Source organism: Aulostomus chinensis, chromosome 7 (genome assembly GCF_037954235.1).
Source record: "Aulostomus chinensis isolate RoL2024-O1b breed Wild chromosome 7, RoL_Achi_v1.0, whole genome shotgun sequence".
Taxonomy (NCBI): Eukaryota; Metazoa; Chordata; class Actinopteri; order Syngnathiformes; family Aulostomidae; genus Aulostomus; species Aulostomus chinensis.
Window position 1 is genome coordinate 5,864,220 of NC_141326.1, and position 22,732 is coordinate 5,886,951.

General features: G+C 41.7%; 1 protein-coding gene across 3 annotated transcripts in view; it reads left to right on the forward strand.

Annotated features, from left to right (window-relative positions):
* LOC147258400 (polypeptide N-acetylgalactosaminyltransferase 18-like) overlaps nucleotides 1-22,732 on the forward strand; it is a 196,271-nt gene that overhangs the window by 129,154 nt on the left and 44,385 nt on the right. For 2 of the 3 annotated variants that reach the window (XM_086208252.1, XM_086208253.1), the window contains exons 7-8: nucleotides 12,834-13,019; nucleotides 19,348-19,485. In XM_086208252.1, the coding sequence (XP_086064378.1) occupies nucleotides 12,834-13,019; nucleotides 19,348-19,485 (324 nt within the window). The remainder of the gene's footprint in view (nucleotides 1-12,833; nucleotides 13,020-19,347; nucleotides 19,486-22,732) is intronic. The other variant, XM_086208254.1, reaches the window with a different exon arrangement.

The window sequence follows — 22,732 nt, forward strand, 5'->3', positions numbered from 1 at the left end:
CAACCCCCAACTAGAGCATTGGGGTCTTTCTGTGTAGCATCTGCATGTTCTCCCTGTTCCTGTGTTGGTTCTCTCTGGTACTCCGGCTTCCTCCCACAGTCCAAAAGACATGCAAGAGGGGACGAGGCTGATTGATACTCTAAATTGACCACAGGTGTGGCTGTGAGAGCAAATGGTTGTCTGTCTATATGTGTTGGCCCTGCGATGGACTGGCATCAAGGGTGTAACCTGCTTCCCCCCTGAAGGCAGCTGGAACAGGCTCCAGCCTCCCCCCCCCCCCCCCCGTGACTCCTTAACAGAACAAGCAATACAAAATGAATGAATGAATGAATGGCAATCCTGAGGAGTGGCTTGGTTGATCAGCTTGTTCTGAATAGAGTGGGGACCACATGAAGATCAGATACATTTGGGGAGGAGAGGTATTGGAAGATGAGCAGTTGCAGTTGTTCCTGACACTCACTGCCTGTACTGCTACAGCCTCTTTCAATGAAAAAGAGATAAAGCCTGCTGCAACTCACCAATGGTTGCCAAAAGACATCATGCATTAATTAGCATGTTTGTAGCTTTACCGTGTATGTTGTACTAATTGGATTCTTCTTGCATCTTTCCTAATGTCAGATGGTGTCAACTTCTTTGGTTTCTTCTAATCTGTTCTCTCTGTGATCACATATAGTTTATACAAAGCAGCAAAAGTTCCAATCCTATTTTTTTCCTCACAAAGTGCAAAGCCCCCATCATGTGGAGTGAGAGGAGAATTCACAAAGAATACATTGCGTCTGCTGATAGCACCATGAATTTTGCATTATTTCCATTCGCTGGTGTCTGCCCTGTTGTTTTGGGGATTATGTGCATAAGGAAAAGCAGCAGCTGCATAGCAGAACATCTATTACTATGCACAGTGACAGATGTTTCATGCATAGAATGTAGAGTTGTTGTTCTCCACAGCTTTGAGTGTGTTGTCATTCAGAGTGGCACAGTGATAAGTGGTCAGTGATTCCAGCTTTAGATCAAACAAACAATGGTTCATTAATAGAAATTATGGTACACTAAATGTTCTCTTGGCAATGTTTTTGAGCTTATAACATAAACATGACATGATGTTATGAAAATGAATTGATAAATATGCCAAAGATTTGAAATACCCTGTTTTTTCTTCACAGTTAGGTAGTAATGGATCTGACTTTGGCCCATGAAAAGCTTTTGTTTGGGGCCTTGCCTTTCTCCAAATTAGGTTTCAATGTCAAACCTCTGCAGTCAAGAATTAAAAATCAGATAGTGGCTCTCTGCTTGGCTGCTCACAATGCAGTAACTGCAACAAATTGCCCAACAAGCTAACACTAGCATTAGATGTTGACTGTGAAATAAGATGCATGTAATACATATTTTGAATATCCAGGACAGTTGATGTTTGTATCTTGTTGGTTTTAGGTGGGAGTTTTATATATCATGAACAGGCATGCTCAATCACTGTCCAGCAGAAGTGAAATCATGAGGATTTTTAATGATCAGCAACAGCAAAATGTCCTGTGTAGTTAACACTGAAACTAAATAATTACTGCGGAGACAGGCCGCTGATAAAATGCTGTCAGTACTAAACAAGCAGAAGAAGAAGGTTAAATTAAGGAGGAAAAACCCCAGTGCAGCCACACTGTATAAACAGTATTTTCTCCTTGGTTGAATGCCAAAAATTTTATTTTAACATCATTTTGATGCTTTTGATTTTCATTTTTGACTCAATTAAATACTGCTTGTTTATCAATCTGGATAGAAACCACCAGGGATCCAAGCAAAAAAAAAAACATCATCTTCTGACTGGATATTCACCTGTAATTTATGAAACTGGTCATAGTTGATAATTACGTATGAATGAGTATGAATGATCTATTTATATGTGAAATGTGTGACTGTCTTGCCACATTGGCCGGATAAATCTATTTATCGTATTGGTATCGGTATTGTTATGAATGTGTGATGCTTCAAACTTGTGTGAATCAGTGATTGGTTGTGAGTGATGTACAGTGTTTTAGCTATTTAGCTTCTATTTATTTACATTTATTCTCTTTTATCAATGAGTCTGTACTCTGACTGTGCACCTTAATTTCATTGTACACATGTGTATAATGAAAATCAATATCTTGTCTTGTAGTGTTGAAGAATGTGGTAGCTGTTAAAAGGGAGTTTTTTCTCACCGACGTCACCAAGTGCTTGCTCATGTGGGAATGCTGGATATCTTTTATTTGAATTAAAGAGTTAGGTTCTGGAACTGTTCTTTGTGTAAAGTGCCTTGAGATAGCTTTTGTTGTGATTTGGCGCTAAATAAATAAGGATTGATTGATTGATTGATTGAAAAACATCTGTTTTTTAAATATAGGCTTTGAGTTTACAACATTGAGAAAGATTATCCAGCCAAAAAGGAACCTCTCTGACACAGAGATTAAAAACATTCTTTCACTAGATCAACTGAACCAATTATATGACAATCTGAAAAATGGAAATAAAGTTAATAAAATACACTTTAGAATTAAATCATTGAAGTATGGTCAAAAGAGTGGCCATTATCAACTGAACACCAGCTAAGGCTTTAATATGTCATTGATTGATGTTGCTTATCATCGATACATGATTATTAGATAGACTGAGGCTGCATTTGTATGTACATCAGTAAGTGGTGGAGGAGATACATAGCATAATTATGTCGAATCCCACAGGCATCTCACAAAATTTGTTGAACGTCTACAGTGCAGCAGTGATCCAAGACGACCGAACACTTCACCATCACCCATATTCATATCAGCACCCTGCATCAGCACCTCTGCTCTTTTCATCATGTAATATTAATGTAAAATAGTATAGTAACTCGGCAAGGCGATGCTCCCTCCAGACACGATGTCCATACAATGTTCATGCACTTTAGATGACCATCAGAATGACATCATATTATCAATAACATCATAACAATCCTGTGTCTCCTCTGTCTACTCTGCAGCACCGCCAGGTCAGGCTGAGTTGAAAATATGCGTACACAATCTGAGACGTGACATGAAATTTGACTTAAGCCTCTGCTCACATTCACATTGATAAATGCAGAGATGTGCGTGTACATGATTATCATATGTCTGTTTGTTGTCAGTTCTTGTCACACCTTCATTTGATAAATGATGGCATTATGGCATTAAATTGATGAGTCAGTGTCAGCCAAACCCTACTGTAGTGACAAATTGCTTGAACACTTAGTGACATTAAGCGCATACCATAAGTAATAAGAACAAAACAGCTGGTGTCTCTGTGCCGTCAGCCTGTGTTTTTTTTTTTACCCCTTTAGATGCTGCATCCAGCTGTCAACTACTCTGCCCAAATTGCACTTTAGCTTAAACTCTAAAAAAGGGCAACCTGCTGCAAATGAGTTTCCATCTGCACCTATAACAACAAACTCTGACCCAGGATCAATCTGCTTGGGCTGAATGGCACGCCATTCTCCTGTCAGGCTTGTTAGTTGGATTGTCAGGATGGGCTGGATCTAAACAGATTTACCCGTCTGTGAGGTTCGTCAGTGGTTGAAGTGGAAGATGCATGAAAAGAGGGATTTTCTTAAGTATGTGCCACTGTAAATTGTTGTGGAAGTTCAGGTTCCCGGCAATTCTCAGCAATTTGCAGACAACACAGAATACTGCTCAGAATTGTTGGAAATTAACGTGGGCCTTGCTTGGCCCATGACCCCCCCCCCCCCCCCCCTAATTCTGGAGGAGGCTTTAACATGTCAATGAAACTGCTGTGAGCTATACAAACACAAATCAGGATAGCAGGGGGAGTTTTACTCCCTAACGTTCAGAGGTGACGTATTTTTTTAATGCTTTTTGTGTTATATTTGTTATATATGCAATATTTGTTACATATGTGTATGTATGTTAACACACACTGTACAGGGTCTGTCCCTGCCCTGTCACTGCTAGTTGATGCTGATGCAGCCCTTAGATAATTCATGTGGACTTTTATTTGGCAGAAACATCATCCAGAGAATTGGCATTTACTTTCTGCACTACACCATCCACCAAGGCATCTCTCTGGAACCAGGCCTGGAGGGCTTGGCGGTTAGCGCTTGGTGTCTGGCTGGGCACAGCCAAAATAGGCAATGTCAATCCCCCCTACAATGGGCTCACCACCAACAGGAGGGGCCAAAGGGGTCAGGTGCTATGTGAGATAGGTGCCAGCCAAGAACCAACCCAAGTGGTGCTTTGTTATTGGACTTCTATCACAGATTGTCCTAAACAAACACCATGTTCAAGCATAAGGTTGTCCACATGTGCACTTGGCACAAGACACCTTCGGCTGCAGTTTGACGATCGACTTCATGGTTGCATCATCAGACTTGCGGCCTTATGTCTTGGACACTTGGGTGAAGAGAGGGGCTGAGTTGTCAACCGATCACCACCTGATGGTTAGTTGGCTCCATTGGTGAGGGAGGATGCTGGCCAGGCCTGGCAGATGCAAACATATTGTGAGGGCCTACTAGGAGTGTCTGGCAGAGTTTCCCATCAGAAGCAGTTTCAACTCCCTCCTATGGGAGAGCTTCGACCATGTTCCAAGGGAGGCAGCTGACATGAAGCCTGAGTGGGCCATGTTTCACCTCCATTGTCAAGGCATCTAATGGGAGCTGTGGCTGTAAGGTGGTTGGTGCCCATTGTGGCGGTAATCCCAAAACCCATTGGTAGACACCGGTGGTGAGGAGTGCTGTCAAGCTGAAGAAGGAGTCCTATCAGGCCTTCCGTGGCCCATGGGACTCCGGAGACAGACAACAGGTACCGGCAGGCCAAGCAGTGTCTGGCTTTGGCAGTTGCCAAGTCAAAAACTCAGACAAGGGTTTGGTGAGGCCATGGAGAACGACTTCCAGATGGCTTCAAAGAGATTCTGGATCTCCTGCTTCCCCCTCTCTGTCCCAGGGGGGACAGCAATGCACTGTCAATACCATGTATGGTGCTGGTGGCGCCACTGACCTCGACTCAGGATGTTGTTGATCAGTGGAGGGAATGCTTCGAAGACCTCCTCAATCCCACCGACACATCTTCTAATGAGGAAGCAGTGCCTGGGGACTTTATGATGGGCTCTCCTATCTCTGGGGCTGAGGTTGCCAAGGTCGCCCAGCATTCCTCAGAGCCCTGGATACTGTTGGGTAGACTTGGTTGACACAACTCTGCAGCATCATGTGGACATTGCTCTAGCTGGATCAGTTTGCAGCTGAGTGTGAAGCAACCGGCATGAGTCTGTGTCCATGTTCCTTGCCCTGAAAAGGGTTGAGTGCCATCTTCAGGTCAGGGGTGAGACCCTGCCCAAAATGGAGGAGTTAAAGTACATTGGGGTTTTGTTCATGAGTGAAGGAAAGATGGATCGTAGATCGACAGGCGGATTGGTGCAGCGTCTACAGTGATGCACACTGCATCGGTCCACGGTCCTCTTAATTTACCAGTCAGTCTATGTTCCTACCCTCTCCTATGGTCATGAGTTTTAGGTAATGTCCAAAAGGAAGAGATTGTGGATACAAGCGGCCAAAATGAGTGTCCTCCAGAGGGTGGCTGGGTTCTCCCTTAGGGATAGGGTGAGAAGCTCCGTCATCCTGGAGGAGCTTGGAGAAGAACTGCTGGTCTTTCACATTGACAAGAGTCTGATGAGGTGGTTCAGGCACCTGGTCAGAATGCCTCCCAGACGCCTGCCTGTTTAGGTGTTCAGGGCATGTCCAAGTGGAAGGAGGCCTCCAGGAAGATCAGGACACACTAAAGAGACCTTGTCGCTTGGTTGGCCTGGGAATGCCTCGGGATCCCCCGTGAAGAACTGGACAAAGTAGCCAGGCAGAGGGAAGTCTGGGTCTCTCTGCTAAGGCTGCCGCCCCAGCAACCCCACCTCTGATAAGCGGAAGAAATATGGATGGATGGATGGAAGGACATTCAGCGTCAAAGTAAAAATATCAGAAATGGAAATCATATTACAGCTCAGGCACAGAATCTTTCTGTGTGGAGTCTGCATGTTCTCCCTGTGCGTGTGTGGGTTCTCTCCGGGTACTTTGGCTTCCTCCCACAGTCCAAAGACATGCAATTGGGGACGAGGCTGATTTGATACTCTAAACTGACCACAGGCGTGGCTGTGAGTGTGAATGGTCGTCTGTCTATATATGTTGGCCCTGCGATGGACTGGCGACCTGTCCAGGACGTATCCTGCCTCTCGCCCGGAAGCCGCTGGGATAGGCTCCAGCCCCCCCCCCCCCCCCCGCAACCCTTAACAGGATGAAGATGGATGGATGGATGGATGGATGGATGGATGGAAATCACATTAAACACACATGCATAGGAACACCATCATTGTATGGATTTCATATGATATAGTTTTGGGTCGTAGAACATCAAGGCTGACAGGAACAAGTCAATATTTCCATCCTAAACTAGCACACTGCAGCGCCAAGTACCTCAGTGCAGCTCAATGTTTGAGTACATCCTCAGTGATATTTTTGACAGAATGAGCGCTGTGTCTCAAGTGCATTGTTTTTACTCTATTTCATCATGTGTTGACTTTCTCCCAAGGTGTAAGTCAAAAACAGTGGTTTGTTCTATTTAATCTCCTTTATACCAAACACAGAGCCCTTTTTATCAGCTTTGTGATTTCACACCCAGTTTTTGCAGAAGAACTCCATATCTATGGCCTGCATACTTACATTATGATAAAGAGTTCCTTTGTGAAATTTAATTTGTGCCATGCCATAATATTGTGCATTTTTAATGATCATTGCCTTTTTTTATCACCATTTGCAGTTGTCTTTTGCACATTTTATATTTCATAACTTCATTTATTTTTGCCTTTTGCCTCTAATTATCTCATTAAAACAAAAAGAAAAACCCACAAGTGAGACGTTTTCTGCATTAAAGTTAAGAGGCCAGAGTGAGAGACAATTTTGGATATCAGTGTTCTGCAGTTTTTCTGGGTGGCACATACAAATCTGCCAGACAAATGTTTGGGGAGCAAATCCACACGCCTTTTTACATTAGCTGTGCTACATGGGCTTGACAATGTCGCATCATTCACACACACTGATGGTGCAGGCTGCCATGCAAGGTATCAACCTTCTCATAGGAGAAATAATTTGTACAATGTCTTGTTCAAGGACAGGTCAACACGGTCACTGGGGGAAGTGAAGATCAAACCAGCAACACTTATGCTGCTGGACAGCCACTCTAACATGGAGTCATGCCACACATGACCATTTCATTCCACAGGAAAGGGCTTTTAATAAATTAAGAAACAAAAAGGACAAGATTTATGGAAAGGAAAGGATGACTCAGACAAGGAGGAGCCCTTATTCCCTCTCCCCTCCATTTCACGTTCTTTGTCTTTGCGCTGCACTTCCCATTTTATCTCCTTTAACTTCTGTCCTTTTACCTTCCCTGTTTTGTTCATCACACTCAATCTGAGACCCTCCTCTTTCTTTTTTTCACACTTTTTTGTTTTACTTTCAATTGACCAGGACAGTAGAGTATAATAAATCCAGTATAGTTAAAGCAAAATGTCAACATCTCTACAGCTGTGGTTGACAGTATAGACAAAACATACAATACTCACAAACCCTCCACCCCAAAAAAGTTATGAGCATCCATAGAAACAAAACTAAGGGTGATTACAAAGCAAAACAAAAGCCCATGAAAAAAAAACAGTAAAGGAGCAGAATAACACAAAAACAAGCTACAACCAAAAAGCAAAACATGAAGTCATCAATTCAAGTCCAGTCTATTCCAATATTCATCACAATGGACCATTCATTACCGAGAAAATTTCTGAGAGGGGACCATTCTTCGACGAATACATCTAGAGTTCCCCTCATCAGATGAGATAGTCTCTCAAGAGGGAGAAAAGAAAGCAGTTTTTCATACCACAAGTTTAATGTGGGTGGGAGATCCTCCACCCATAAACGAAGAATTGAGAGACGTGCAGTGAATAACATTAGGTTCAACAACTTTTATGTGTGGACAGATTGAGGGATAATGCCCAAAATACACAGTTCAGGGTCCATTGTTGTTTCAATGCCATAATGTTTTTCTATTTCAATTCTAACTGAAGACCAGAATTTTTTAATCAATGGACAAGACCAGATTTAATGGAAGTAAGTGCCAGGGTGTTCTTTACACTTCTTGCATGTACTAGGACATGATTTGTCATATTTATTACGTACAGTATTTCAGGGGTTACATGCAGTTGATTGATTGAGACCCTCCTCTTTCTGTTCACTGACCACTCTCTTTGTCTATTCTTCATTGTGGTAAACAAACACTCACTCTTAGAAAAAGATAGATTGTGGTACATGAAGCCTAACTCCTGATGTTCTAACTTCCTGTTGTAAATCCCTCATTCTGGATGTTGAGGTATTTTTGAGGGAAGCATAATTCTCTCAGGATTTGATTGTAGTTCTTGGATGTGCACCAAGCCACCACCACTTTAATTGTGACTGGTCTTTGGTAGCATGTTGCTTTGGAAGGATAGAGTGAAGGAGACTGGCTAGCAAGATGGATTAACACACACACACACACACACACACACACACACACACACACACACACACACACGAAAGACAGGGCTGGAATAGGGAATAAAGAGAATGGTCTTTTTTCAAATAAGCAGTCTCCAGTGCTTATTTGGTCCAGGTCCAAAGGTGCTTATATTCTGAAATGGTTTACTTTATGAAAGTGAGAAATTTGGTTTGCCATGGTAAAGGTATCAATGCCAATTTAAGATGTAAAAGTGCTTCCCAAATTTTAAATTGAAACCCTGAGTCAAAAAGTTATTACTGTCATTGAATTTTGAGTCAACATCACAGTTAATCTGAATGGCTGAAACAAGTTGAAGTAACAGTACATGTGTTACACTGAACAATGGCTCTTTGGCATTGCGATTTGAGGGCTTTTTTATTTACCCCTTGGACTCAGTTAAAGATGAGGAAGGAGTGACTACCATCTGCTCTCCAACTCCTCTTGGAGGGTCCAAAGAAATATGGCCCCTGTGCTGTAACAAGCCCCGAACTTTGCCATCACTCTGTGGAGATAATGTGGAAGTGTCAAAGCTGCAGTTTGTCAAGTAGCCACTTGAGCCTGGTTCCAACAGTGAGTCAATCTCCACAGACCCCCATGTTAAATGCCCAGTTTCACAGCAGAGATGGATACAAAAAAAAAGTTTGATCTCTTTTAGTTAATTTTCCCTTTTTTTGTGTACAGAATGGAATTTTATTTGTTATATAGTACTCAGTCATGGAGTCACATTGAGTGAAAGGTGTCATCAGAATGGGTGTCCTAACATAACAACCTTAAAATAAAAGCTGAAATCTGAATCTAGCTGGTACTCAGCTATGTAGTACTTGATTGCAATTCTTACAATATACATTTTTCAGACCATCCTTCACTGAAGCAAGCGAAGAGGTCAAACATGTGCAAGTTAACGCCATCTATCCTATTCCCAATTTGAGATTAGTTCATAAATAGTGGGAGGGTCTCTCAGGAGTTTCAAAGAAAAAAATCTTTGGTTTTCCTGGCAAGCACTTTGAAGAATTATACTGATTTTTCCACAGAGGGAAAATTGACATTTGTCAGTTAGTTGACCTGTGACATGAATCGCAGTCACGGATGTCACGGACCCGCAAACTGTATGTCTCCACTATATTTCCATCCATCCATCCATCCATCCATTTTCTGCCACTTATCCTGTTAAGGGTCGCAGGGGGGCTGGAATCCATCCCAGCAGCTTTCGGGCATGAGGCGGGGTGCAGTCATCGCCAGTCCATCGCAGGGCCAACACATATAGACAGACAACCATTCACACTCACAGCCACACCTACGGTCAATTTAGAGTATCCAATCAGCCTAGTCCTCTTTTGCATGGTTTTGGACTGTGGGAGGAAGGTGAAATACCAGGAGAGAACACACGCAGGCACAGGGAGAACATGCAGACTCCACACAGAAAGATGGACGGGGCTCGAACCTGGAACCTTCTTACTGTGAGGAGACAGTGCTAACTACTGCACCACCGTGCCACCCACTATATTTCCCCTTGTACTTTTATTTATAAAGATCTTTGATTAAGACCCAGCTACTTAAACTGTCAAATTGTCAACAACCATATTTTTCTTTATGGCATAATCCCCTGCTAAGCATAGGGGATTCATAAATATACTGGAAAGGATGGCAACTTAATGGATTATGTAATATTGCAGACTTATATAAGGAGGGGTGTTAATGTCATTTTCAGATGTTAAAAACAAATACATCTCATAGGGAAGACACACTTTTGGCAGTATTTGCATATCAGAGATTGCATTACCACCAGGGTATGGTTTGATGGAGGAAATCACATCAGGGACTTCCTCCAACTGCCTGAGAAACACCACAGAGCCTCTCTTTTCTATAGATGAACAAACCACCTTCTCAGTGATAGATATAAAAACCTGAAAACATTATGGGAACATAATGGCAAATGGCAACTTTTTCTGGGCTCATATCACATGGACCGAATAATTTGCAACATGAATGCCTCCCCTTAAATATCTGTGATATTAAGGTGTCCTGCAGGATGAATGCTTCCTCCTAGCTGTGACATTAACAGTTGTTTTGTGTTTTGTGTTTTTTTTTATTGCATTTTGTTATTTTGGTAATGTATTGACTTTATCTTCCTTACATTATCTCTGTTTTGTCATAATGGTGATGACACATGTTTTGAATAACAAATAATGTCTCTTACTGTGAATCCCTGTACTGTCATACACCAAAGCAAAAAGAAATTAAAAAAAAAAACTTGAATAAAAAAAAAAGACCCAGCTGCAACAAAATAATTGTGCTAATATTGGTTTTTATACCATGGTGAGGCTGAATACTCTTTTCTGATTGGCTGGCATAGTATTGAATAGCCTCCGACAAACGCGCATGTAGTTAGGCTCAAGCTTAATAACTTGTTTGAAATTACTCTGCCAGCTAAGATGTTACTATGACAACTGTTAACTGTCAAAGCCTCCCTATTAACAGCTGATAAACATCTCAAAGAACTAAAGACAATTTCAAGAACATACCTGCAACTCAGCATAATAGCACAGCAATGGTGTGGGACATTAGTGTCAGTCTTGGGACATATCTGAACGTGTGAAGCATGGGTCAACGTTTAAGCTTGTTCAGTATCATTAACAAGTCTCTCATCATAGCTTTAAGAACTAACAAATCACAGTAAGTGATCAAAATGTGAGCACAAATAACACAATAAGTACATTGCACAGCAAAATATAAAGTATGAACATTTGAAACATTTAAGAAAAAAATCATCCTGAACCACGTTGGATGTCTTCTTACCAGTGTGTCGTCCTTTTTTTCTGAGCAGTTTACAACAATGCGATGGGGGGTTGCACCCTTTTTCCATAATTTAACAAGCTCAATTCTACTCAGCACTCAATATTCTATTGCCTTGAAGTCCAACATTATCATTTCAATGCAGTTAAATCTGCTTACTTTGAAAGTAGAAAACTGCAGATATTTCAACACGATCTCTCGATGCAAATAACAGCATTTCAAGACAACGAACAGCTGGAACTACTTTCCGGAAGACAAAACACATTAAATATTTGACCAGTGATTTTGGCAACCACCTTCATACAGCTTTTAAACTAACTCCTGTACTTCTTTAAACTGTTTAATTAGCATGGTATAAGCAGGATAATCAACTCATAGATGCCCGTATTTATGGTTTTTGGTGTACTTTGTGTCATGCAACCTAAACCCTACATACACACACACACCTACTCATTGATTATCCCTTACATATGCCATGATGTACACCACCCATTCATTATAATCCAATAAAAGGTCATTCTTATTGTCAAATCTACTTGTGTCTTAATGACATACCGTGATAATGAGGTTATTTGTTGCAGCTCTCCATCTCATTTTGGCTGTTACATTTACGTATCAAGGATTTGTGTTCTTCATATTTGTGAAGGATTATTGTTTGTTCTTCTTGAGTCTCCATGTTAGAGATGTTTCATGTTGTGCTGACACTGCCTTATTCATGTGAATGTGCACTCAAACAACAGGGGAAAGGCTGCTGGGATTTAGTGAGTTGATAACCACCATTTTTACCACTTATCCCTAACCGCCGTTCTTTGGCTTTGCTTACACACATAGCTCAAAGATACCCAGGACATGCTGAACTGACTTCATATTAAAGGCCCAAAGTCTAAAGCACATTAGTTTTGAAGCAGAATTTGATGATTTTGCCAGGTTAAAATCCTGATTTAGGCTTATACAATCCTTTTGCTTTGTAGAGCACACCTTTGCTTGCTTGTTGATTCATACATTTGGGTCAACTTGTCACAAATTAATCTTTTGTGGCATGAATTTCTTCACTATCTGTCAACTTTTGAGGAATGAAGAGGGCAGAGAGGTGATGGCAGGGGAATGCCTGTTGTAGCAAGGGTGCAGGTGTTGTTTAAGTGAGGTGAGTAGCGAAAATACCAAAAAGTGATTTATTAACTGACATTAATGCACAGATGTATGCCTTTTTTTTGCCATCATAATAAAATGCAATACCATTGCTGATCAAAATAGTGTGCTGTTTGGTCAGTGGTATCTCTTAGTGAAGTCCAAGAGTCTTCTGTCAGCATACTGTCAATAGTTTGTCTCAAGTCACCAGCCACGTTGGCTTTCTGTTCTTCATACAACTCATGTATCTCCATTAGGCCATTCAAACACAATGTCAGTTAATTTTGTGTGTGTGTGTCTGTCTGTCTGTCTGTCTTTCTGTCTGTGTCTGTCTCTGTGTCTAAAACCAAGGTATGGCAGTGTGGTGGTAGTGTGGAGGTCCTGCCCTGCTCTAGGATCGCTCACATCGAGCGTGCCCACAAGCCTTACACAAAGAACCTGACTGCTCATGTGCGTCGTAATGCTCTGAGGGTAGCTGAAGTCTGGATGGACCAGTACAAGAATCACGTCTACATGGCCTGGAATGTTCCACTGCAGGTAAACTGTTATAAATGTGTAATTTCATATGTGGCTGGTCCCTGTGCATGGATGTTATTAGGGATATGCTTATTTCTATTCCTAACCTGTGTGTCCAATCTCCATGACCCCCATCATGAAGATCACTCAACACTCTGCATGCATGTAAACACATGTGCAAATTGCAGTGGTAATGCGCAGGCGTCGATTTGCGTGCAGCCTGTTGCAGTCGCTCCTGCTTCACCTTCTAAACTTTCTATTTATTTATTTTAATGTTATACTTCTTTTCTGTTTTTCTTTATATCTTTATTTTGCCTATTTACAGTATTTTCCCACCAAACATGCTAGTTTGGAGAATTTTTGCCCTTTTGTTTGCTGTGAGACTGCTGTTTTCTGAAACCACAGCACAACTATTCCACACCAAGCCCACTGCATCTGGGCAGTGCATCTGCATCACTCCAGAGATCAGCTGATCGACCTGAGGCCGAAATGGATGTCCGAATGGATATCCCAGCAGAAATCTGGAGGAAAACACACTGGGGATGCTGAGGGGGTAAAAAACAACGGAGGAAGAAGGAAGGGATGAGACAGAAGAGACTTAAGGAGAAGAGGAGGTTTACGCAGTGTCTCCCCTCTCTCATCATGGGGAACGTGAGATCCCTGGCGAATAAGAAGAACGAGCTGACGGCGCTAGCCCGGAGTCAGAGGGAGGATCTGGAATGTAGTTTAATGTGCTTTGCTGAGACATGGCTGCACCAGGATATTCCCAACGACAACATCTCCATCCCAAGAGCGCTCAGGCGGGGCGCTTGACATTCTAGTTAACAACCAATGGTGCAATCACATCCCAGGTGACTTCAACCATATAAACATGGACACAGCACTCCCCACATTTACACAGTTTGTGAGCTGCCCCACCAGAGAAGAGAGGACCATCAACCTGCTGTATGCAAACATTAAGGATGCATACACTTCCTTCTCCCCTCCCCCTATTTGGAAGGTCAGATCACAACTTGATTCACCTCAGCCTCTGTTATGTGCCCTTGGTGAAGAAGCAGCCTGTGACCACGAGGACCATAAGGAGATGGTCTGATGAGGCTAACGAGGCACTGCAAGGCTGATTTGAGGTGACGGACTGGCAGACACTCTGTGAGACACATTGAGAGGACATTGATAGGCTCACCGAATGTATCACACACTACATCAACTTCTGTGTTGACACCATTGTCCCACCAGAGACCGTCCTTTGCTACCCAAACAACAAGCCGTGGGTAACAAGGACATCAAGGTCACACTGAATAAAAACAAAAGGGCTTTCAGAGCTGGCAACAGAGAAGAGGTGCAAACGATACAGAGGGAGCTGAAAACAGAGATCAAGGAGGTCAAAGAGAGGTATAGGAAGAAGCAGGAGTGGAAACTCCAGCAGAACAACATAAGAGAGGTCTGGAGTGGATGAGGACCATCAATGGTTTCAGACCATCCAACCGAGGAGTTGAAGGCAATGTGGACTGGGCAAACGAACTGAATCTGTTTTTTTAACAGATTTGACATGGTTCACCCAACAGACTCCTCTACAGCCAGCCTGAAACAAGCATCCACTCCACTCTCTCTCCCTTCCCCCTCTCACAGCCCATCACGACCCCCCTCACACAACATCACATCTCTACCCCTCCCCCACCTGCCACCTCCCCACTGAGTATCAGGCCTGATCATGTAAGAAGACAGCTGAAGAAACTCCACTCAGACAAGTCTGCAGGTCTGGATGTGGTAGTCGCCATGGTCCTCAAAGCCTATGCCCCCCAGCTATGTGGAGTGCTTCACCATGTCTTCAGCCTGAGCCTGAGTCTTCACAGGGTCCCCGTGCTGTGAAAGACGCCATGCCTTGTTCCTGTGCCGAAGACACTGTATCCCAGTGGCTCTGAAGATTATAGACCTGTGGCACTGACATCATACATCATGAAGACCCTGGAGAGACTCATCCTGATCAGCTCCAGCCCATGGTCAGACAGCGATTGGATGCCCTCCAGGTCACCTACCAGCCCAGACTTGGAGTTGAGGATGCCATCATCTATCTGCTCGACTGTGTCTATGCTCACCTGGACAAGCCTGCGAGTATTGTGAGGATCATGTTTTTTGATTTCTTCAGTGCTTTCAACACTATCAGGCCGGCTCTACTGGGTGAGAAACTGACAGCTATGCAGATGGATACCCCCCTTGTGTCCTGGATTGTGGATTACCTGACAGGCAGACCACAGTATGTGCGCCTGCAGCACTGTAGATCAGACAGGATAATCTGCAACACTGGGGCTCCCCAGGGGACCGTCCTCTCTCCCTTCATCTTCACCTTATAGACCACGGACATCAGCTACTGCACCATGACCTGCCACCTTCAGAAATTTTCTGATGACTCTGCAGTAGTTGGATGTATCAACAAGGGTGAAGAGACTGAGTACAGGGCTGTGATGGACAACTATGTCACTTGGTGCGAGCAGAACCATCTCCAGCTCAACATGGCAAAGACCAAGGAGCTGGTGGAGGATGTGATGAGAACTAGGGCTCCAGTATCCCCCGTTTCCATCCATTGGACCAGTGGAGATGGTGGAGGACTACAAGTATTTAGGGGTGTACTTGGACAATAAACTGGACTGGACTAAAAACACAAACGCCCTCTGAGGCGGCTGAGGTCTTTCAACATCTGTCGGACAATGCTGCAGATATTTTATGAGTCTGTGGTGGCTAGGACCATCCTCTATGCTGTGGTGTGGTGGGGCCGCAGATTAAAGGTGAGGGATGCTGACAGACTTAATTAACTTCTCCGCAAAGTCAGCCATGTTGTAGGAGGGGAGCTGGACTCTCTGACAGCAGTGTCAGAGAGGAGAATGCTGTCCAAGACTAGGACCATTTTGGACAACACTTCACACTCTCTCTATCACATGCTGGCCAGCAGTAAAAGAACTTTCAGCCAGAGACTCATACCCCCATGTGGCACCACTGAGTGCCATAGGAAATCATTCCTACTGATGGCTATCAAACTTTTTAACTCCTCCCTCTAAGATGCAGCCTATCCTATAGAGTATCGGTTAAATCATGTAATACAAATATCCTGCTCAGTGTAAAAATGTATATATGAACAAAAGATATCTCCTTATATTCTTGATTCTCTATTTTTTTCTTATTATATATAGTTTTTACTATGAAAGGAAGCACTGCACTCCAGCAATTTCCCACAAGAGATTAATAAAGGATTTCTGATTCTGATTCTGAAACATGCTTATTTAATTTGTGTTAGTGTGCACAGTTAGTGTCTAATGTGTTGTGTGTGTTGTGATCACTGAGTATGTTTTAATTTTGTCTCTGTGCTATTCATTTCCCAAGTTACAATACATTTAACTCACAGAGCTACTGTACATATATGTACAATGTTTATTTTTTGTTTAACCCATGATTGAGAAGAAACATAGAAAAGGGGTATTACATACTCAGATTTTTTGTCCATGAACAACAGTTTACCTGTGAGCAAAGACTAGAAGATAGCATTTGGGTTTAGGTTAGCTCAGTTGTTCACCAAGACAGACACCAACAAGTAACTAAAAACTGTTGATGTAATATGCCCAAAAAATTCCACAGGATGAGGGTACCAATAACAGAACAAAAAGAATAGGTCTAAACAGCAGTAAAATTACGATAAAGTACTTTTTGTAAAACAGGTTTATAGAATGGGTGGCACGTGGTACAGTGGTGAGCACTGTCGCCTCACAGCAAGAAGGTTCCAGGTTCGAGCCCCGGCTCGAGCACTGTATCTTTCTGTGTGGAGTTTCCATGTTCTCCCTGTGCCTGTATGGGTTCTCTCCATGTACTCTGGCTTCCTCCCAAAGTCCAAAGACATGTAAGAGGGAAGTAATTGGATACTTTAAATTGACAATAGGCGTGGCTGTGATTGTGACTGGTTGTTTATCTACACGTGTTGGCTCTACGATGGACTTATCTGGACACCCATCCAGGGTGTACCCCACCTCATGCCGGAAAGCTGCTGAGATAGGCTCCAGCCCCCCCCCCCCCCCCCGCCCCCGGAAAAAGAAAATGGATGGATGGAGGTTTATATAATTCAAGTACAAAAATGTATTTTCAAAACCTGAAACTGATCAGAACATTCCAAACCTGAGCAACTGAAACTCAACCAAAGACTTTTCTTTTTGATGAGGTTTGCAGTTAGGGCTGGCTTAGGCAAGACCTTAGATATACTGCTATTGGCGTAGACTGCCAGGGTATCTCCAGTGGTCCACTGGGCTTATCTCTCCTCTCTGTCCTCATTCATATCTCAGACAAGCATGTAACTAACTTGAACTCTTCTCTGGAGCCTTTGTGCTTCCCCACTTCCCAGATCCCTGACTGATACTGGTGCCGCCCTTAGTATCAGTATTAGTATTAGTACTAGCAGTATTCATATTAGTATTCTGAGTACTGTTAGTAACATTACCTTCATCATTGTGTTTGTATTAGTATCAGTGCTAGCGCTTTAATGCTCATATAATGCTGAAGTTGATTACTCGCTAGTAGATATTATTGGTGAACAGTTTACCGTTCTGGCTGTTGTTATTGTTTTCTGTGTATCTCAACTCTCCCCGTCTCCATCCCTCTGTCTTTCTTTGTGCTTATCTTTCTCCTTCGATCTTGTTTAAATCCCCCGTCTTTCAATCATTCTCTCTCTACCTTATTTCTCTCTATCTCTTTGTATCTGGCCTTCTTTTTCCTTATCTGTCTCTGTCCCTTGTGATTTGGTGCTCTACAAGTAAAACTGACTTGACTTGACAACAAGAGCAATGTACACTTATGCAATAGAGAAATTTATAATTTGGAATGAAAGTAATGACTGCGTTTCGTTGGGCCTTGGTCCAACAAAGTTTTTACTTTTTGTGTGTATATCTGTGTATGTTTGTTTTTGGTTTTTTTGCTCCATCTATTTCGGACTGTATCTCAAGAACTGTTTCAACAAATCCTCAAAAAATAAGTTATCAATGAATTAAGCTTGATCCCAAATGCTTTTGGTGGCTTTGTATACTTGTGGGAGCCATATTGGTTTATTGATTTTTCCACTGCCTTATATATGAATATGATATGATAAGATATGATCTGAGGTTTCACTTTTTGTCATGTGGGAGAATTTAGTTTTAGAAAATGATCACTATCTCTTACATGCTTTAATGGGAATATAGTTGTGGGGACGCCCCATTGGGTGGATAACCTTGGCAGATGCAGGAAACTGACCAGATATACTTTTATTAGCTTATTACTTTCAGCAATCACTACAAGATGTAGCATTTACCAAAATAAAGATGCTATCTTACTGATAAGACAGCACGTCAGCCACCACATTGCATTTTGTAACTCAATCATATATGATGGCCAATCACCAGAGTAACTGAACTTCAATTAAGAACTTCATTTTCATCTTATTTTATGGCAGATATTAACCTAGACAGAAACTCAGAGTTAGTTTGCTTACCACACAGGTTTCTCACTAGATCTCACCCCAGGTTTAGTAGTATCTGGAATATTTCCCTGTTACCCCTCTTGGTTCCTCTTGAATTCAAAGGCTTAAGCATGTTAATGTGGTGCAGCCATATTAGCCTGGAGGTTGGTTAATATAGTCAGGTGCGTTCGTTTGCATCACTTCAGAAACAGAAAAAGGTTAATGAAAGCAGAGCCAGGCATCAGCGGCAAAACTAACCCTTTATTACCAGCTCTAACTGTCATTGGATCCCCTTTCTGTCAAGGGGTTTTTCTCTCTGTCCTGGGAGAAGAAACTCCTTTTGCTATCAAAGTTGCACGATGCAAATATTGCCTCAAGTGTGACAAAATCCCACAAAATCCCTGCAAATCCAACACATTCAGTTTGGCAGAACAGCCAGACATGAGCTGCATTGTTAATACTTTTAAAGCATCATGACTTTTTTGAATGAGTTGTAAGTTAAATGCTTAAAATACAGTCTGTGGTTAAAAAGCGTTTAAGAATTTTAATGTTTTGCTCCATGACATACACGCACTTGGGAATTGCGACAAGTTATTTTATAATCATCTGTTCCTACAATTTTACAATTTCATCAATTTAGGTCTCTCCATTGAATAATAAACTACTCCTCTCAGTGTTTGCTCTTTGCTACGCTTCATTTCTTCTTGTTCAGGCTCTATTTCTTTGTCTTAGATTGTCATGCTAAAGACACAGTAACTCTGTTCAGACCCACTGATTGATTGATTTGATTTCTTAATATTTTGGATGGTATGGCTTGTAGTTTAACAAATAAACACTCAAAATATAAATTGAATGTCTTTGTATTTTTTCCTTCAATAGAACTCAGGAATTAATATCGGGGACATTTCTGAGAGAAAAGCCCTGCGATCCAGACTTCAGTGTCGACCATTCAGCTGGTTCCTGTCCAACATCTACCCCGAGCTTCGATCCTACAGTGACACAGTTGCTTACGGAGTGGTGAGATCAGTTTTCTCCAATATTCTCAGAATTTTCAGACTGACCTGGCAAAATTATATATTGCTATACTGAAATGTGTGTTTATTTAATATGAAACATCTCTAATCACTTGCTAAAAGAGCCAGCAATGGCAACCTGCAGGGTCTTAAACCACAACATCCTACCCTTATTCCACACTCAGATCTCACTGGGTGCAACGCAAAGTGAACTCCTGCTCTTTGATAAACCACAAACAGCAAATATTCAGCTTTAACTCTAATGATCCCACAAATGTGAATGTAACATGTTACCTCTTTGTAAAAGTAATTACGATTACATTCACAGAAATTTGTTACATTTGATAGGGGCGGCATGGCTCAGAGGTAGCGTGGCCATCTAGCAACCAAAGGGTTGTTGGTTCAATCCTCATTTCCTCCGGTGACCATGTCAAAGTATCCTTGAGCAAGATACTGAGCCTGTAATTGCTCCTCCCAGTGACAGATGGCAACCCATCCAGGGTGAACCCTGCCTCTTGCCCAATGTCAGCTAGGACAGGCTCCGGCCCCCCCGCGACCCTTAATGGATAGGCGGTATTACATTTGCTGGAAGATGACAATATTGTACTAAAAATGTACATAACTTGCAAAGCAAGTAATACATAATTAATATACTAAAAATCTGCAGCTCATAAAAGTTGTCAACTCTTAATGTCTTAAACAGCCGAAGACATTTTCTCTTTCAATATTGTTAATAAGATTTGTTACTGTTTAGACTTGTCAAGTGTTGTGTTTACAAATGGGATTTGTGGGATTTTTTTCTTTTTTTCATCAGTGATCTAATACATCTTTAATAATCACCAAGAGAAAATAAAAACCTCCAAAACATTTCCATTAAAATGGAATTTTCCAAGTATTTCAAATGGTAAAACCTCAACTTTTCCATTAATGCTCAAGTATAATTGCATTCGCTTCATATTATATTTGCTTCTCTGCCTTAAGAGCTCATTTCAAACTACAGCAGCGGAGTATTCAAAGGGTGAACCTTTTTACACTACTTCACTTTTACATAGCGCTTTCCCTCTTCAGCTACCAGCTGTGTTAGGAATTTGCAGAATTGAAAAATGACAGTAATCTGTTAAAAGCTGAGCAGAATTGTCCCTCTCCTCTAGCTGCTCCCAGTTCAGATAATACATCTTCACTGTTGTTTGCGATATTCGATTGTGGTCTCATTTTCAACATTGAACGCAGGTATGGTTGCAGTCATTTATTTTCAACAAGCTTGACTCTTACAGTCTAAAAAAAAAAAAAATCATCACTTGAAATGTATTTCCTGCAGGTTGAACAGGTCTTATTCTCTCAGCTTAATTAACTCTCTTCAAATATTCCAATGTAGGGTTCTTCGCAGACAGTAGAGCATTTTCACAAGTGAGTCTCTAGCTCTGCCAACAGTCTCTATGGTAGTGCTCGTTCATTAAACACCCATATTGTTAGCTGTATGGAGTTATTTGTTACTCTTTTAAGCATGTGTGGGGGCTCAGATTTGACAGTGAAGGATGAAAGCATTGCCTCAGTGACATCTGAAAGATGTCGATATGAAGTTTCTTTGACAAAATCCAACTCTCACAGGACATGGCAGCTGGAGTGACTGCAACAATTGTTCTGATGTGGTACCATCTGTAGATGCTGTTTATACCTTTATTTCTTATTTAACATAAAACAAAGCAGGGGAAATGCACTGCTCACAAAGGAAACACCAAAGAAATATCATATGGAGAAAGCTGTTTCTAATGAAGTAGTAATAAATTGTCATGAAGTTCCACTTCAGCATTTTGCAGGGACTGTTCAGGATCATGGCTAATGTCACCGTAAGTCATCCCAGACGCCACAAAGAAAGTGTTTTTGTACATCCACTCCTGTGACAGCTGCTGGCCATGTTATTTTTTTCAAACTTGGCAAAAATGACCACCTGGAATCTCAGGAACCTCACAAATATTCTGGCCATAACTCGAGGATTCACCTGCTACTAATAAGCAAAAATTTCACACAAATTTTTAATAGCATGAAATGATGTAAAATGTTGGAAATAACCCCTTTTCATTTATAGGGTGCATTTCCATGTTTAAAATGTGTTTTGCTTGCACATTTGAAGAAAGGAAGAGGAGACTGAGGCTTTCACATTTCTATTCAAATCAGCAATTGTTAAAGGTCACTTGAATGGCAGGCTTAAAATAGCTGCAGTGAAATATTTACTGTGTTGCTGAAGAAAAGGTGCAGAATGTGAGCCTCTGAAGTGAGCTGAACCGAGCCTTCTGAAGCAGCTCGAACAAGTTTCCTGAACACAGCAGGGCATTGGACTTGTCCTCACACGTCAGTCTCGCTGTAACAATGCAATGACCACCACTGAAGCTTCAGTTAAATAATATATTTTCAGAGATGTCTGTGTGTGTGTCTGAGTAGCTGAGTGATCATGAGTGTGCCACTGATACAGAAGTCGAGGGTTGAATTTTTACCCTGGCTGCTGCTCTTTCTAAATGGATTATTCCAAAGTGATGTGCAGCTGCGAGTGGAGTGACAGCTACATAAAACTCCCCTGCTACCCAACTTGTGCAGGTTCAAGAACCACCACACCACTAAAGCAAAAGCTTTATTGTAATTTTAAGATTTTAAGGCAAAGAATTATTTTCAGATGATGCAGTCTTCATTCTTTAGGTTCAATCTAAAGTCTGTGGCTTGTAAACATGAAGAATCATTAATACTTGATTAAATTCAGTCCCAGCAAAAATTTCTTGACAGCATTGATTTTTCAATTTATTATCTTCACTTTACTCATATCTAGTTATTTGGCTGAACATGAAAGTATTCTTTATGGACATTTTCGTAGTAACCCAATATTTTTTTTTTTTTTTAACAACGCTTGATTCCTTTCAAGCTCTGTGTAGACCTAAAAACACCCAGTGTGTGCTGATTAATTGGCACCCACAAAGAGGTCAAAAAGAGAGTTAAACAAAAAGAGATTTGAAAAAAATGAGCACATTCTCAGTCCCTTTCTTTCATTGTTTATGATAAAATCAAAGGCTGCTCAACTCTGACAATCTGAAATTGCGTTAAATGGGAAACACTGGAAACGTTAGGATTACATGCGTCTATGAGAGAGAGTTTGCCCTCCTTGCCTTGCATTTCCTAGTGTATTCTACCATCATCAGTCACATGTATGTTTATTGAAATTCATCTACCTTATAGTCATTGTCAGATCAAACTACATTTTGTTT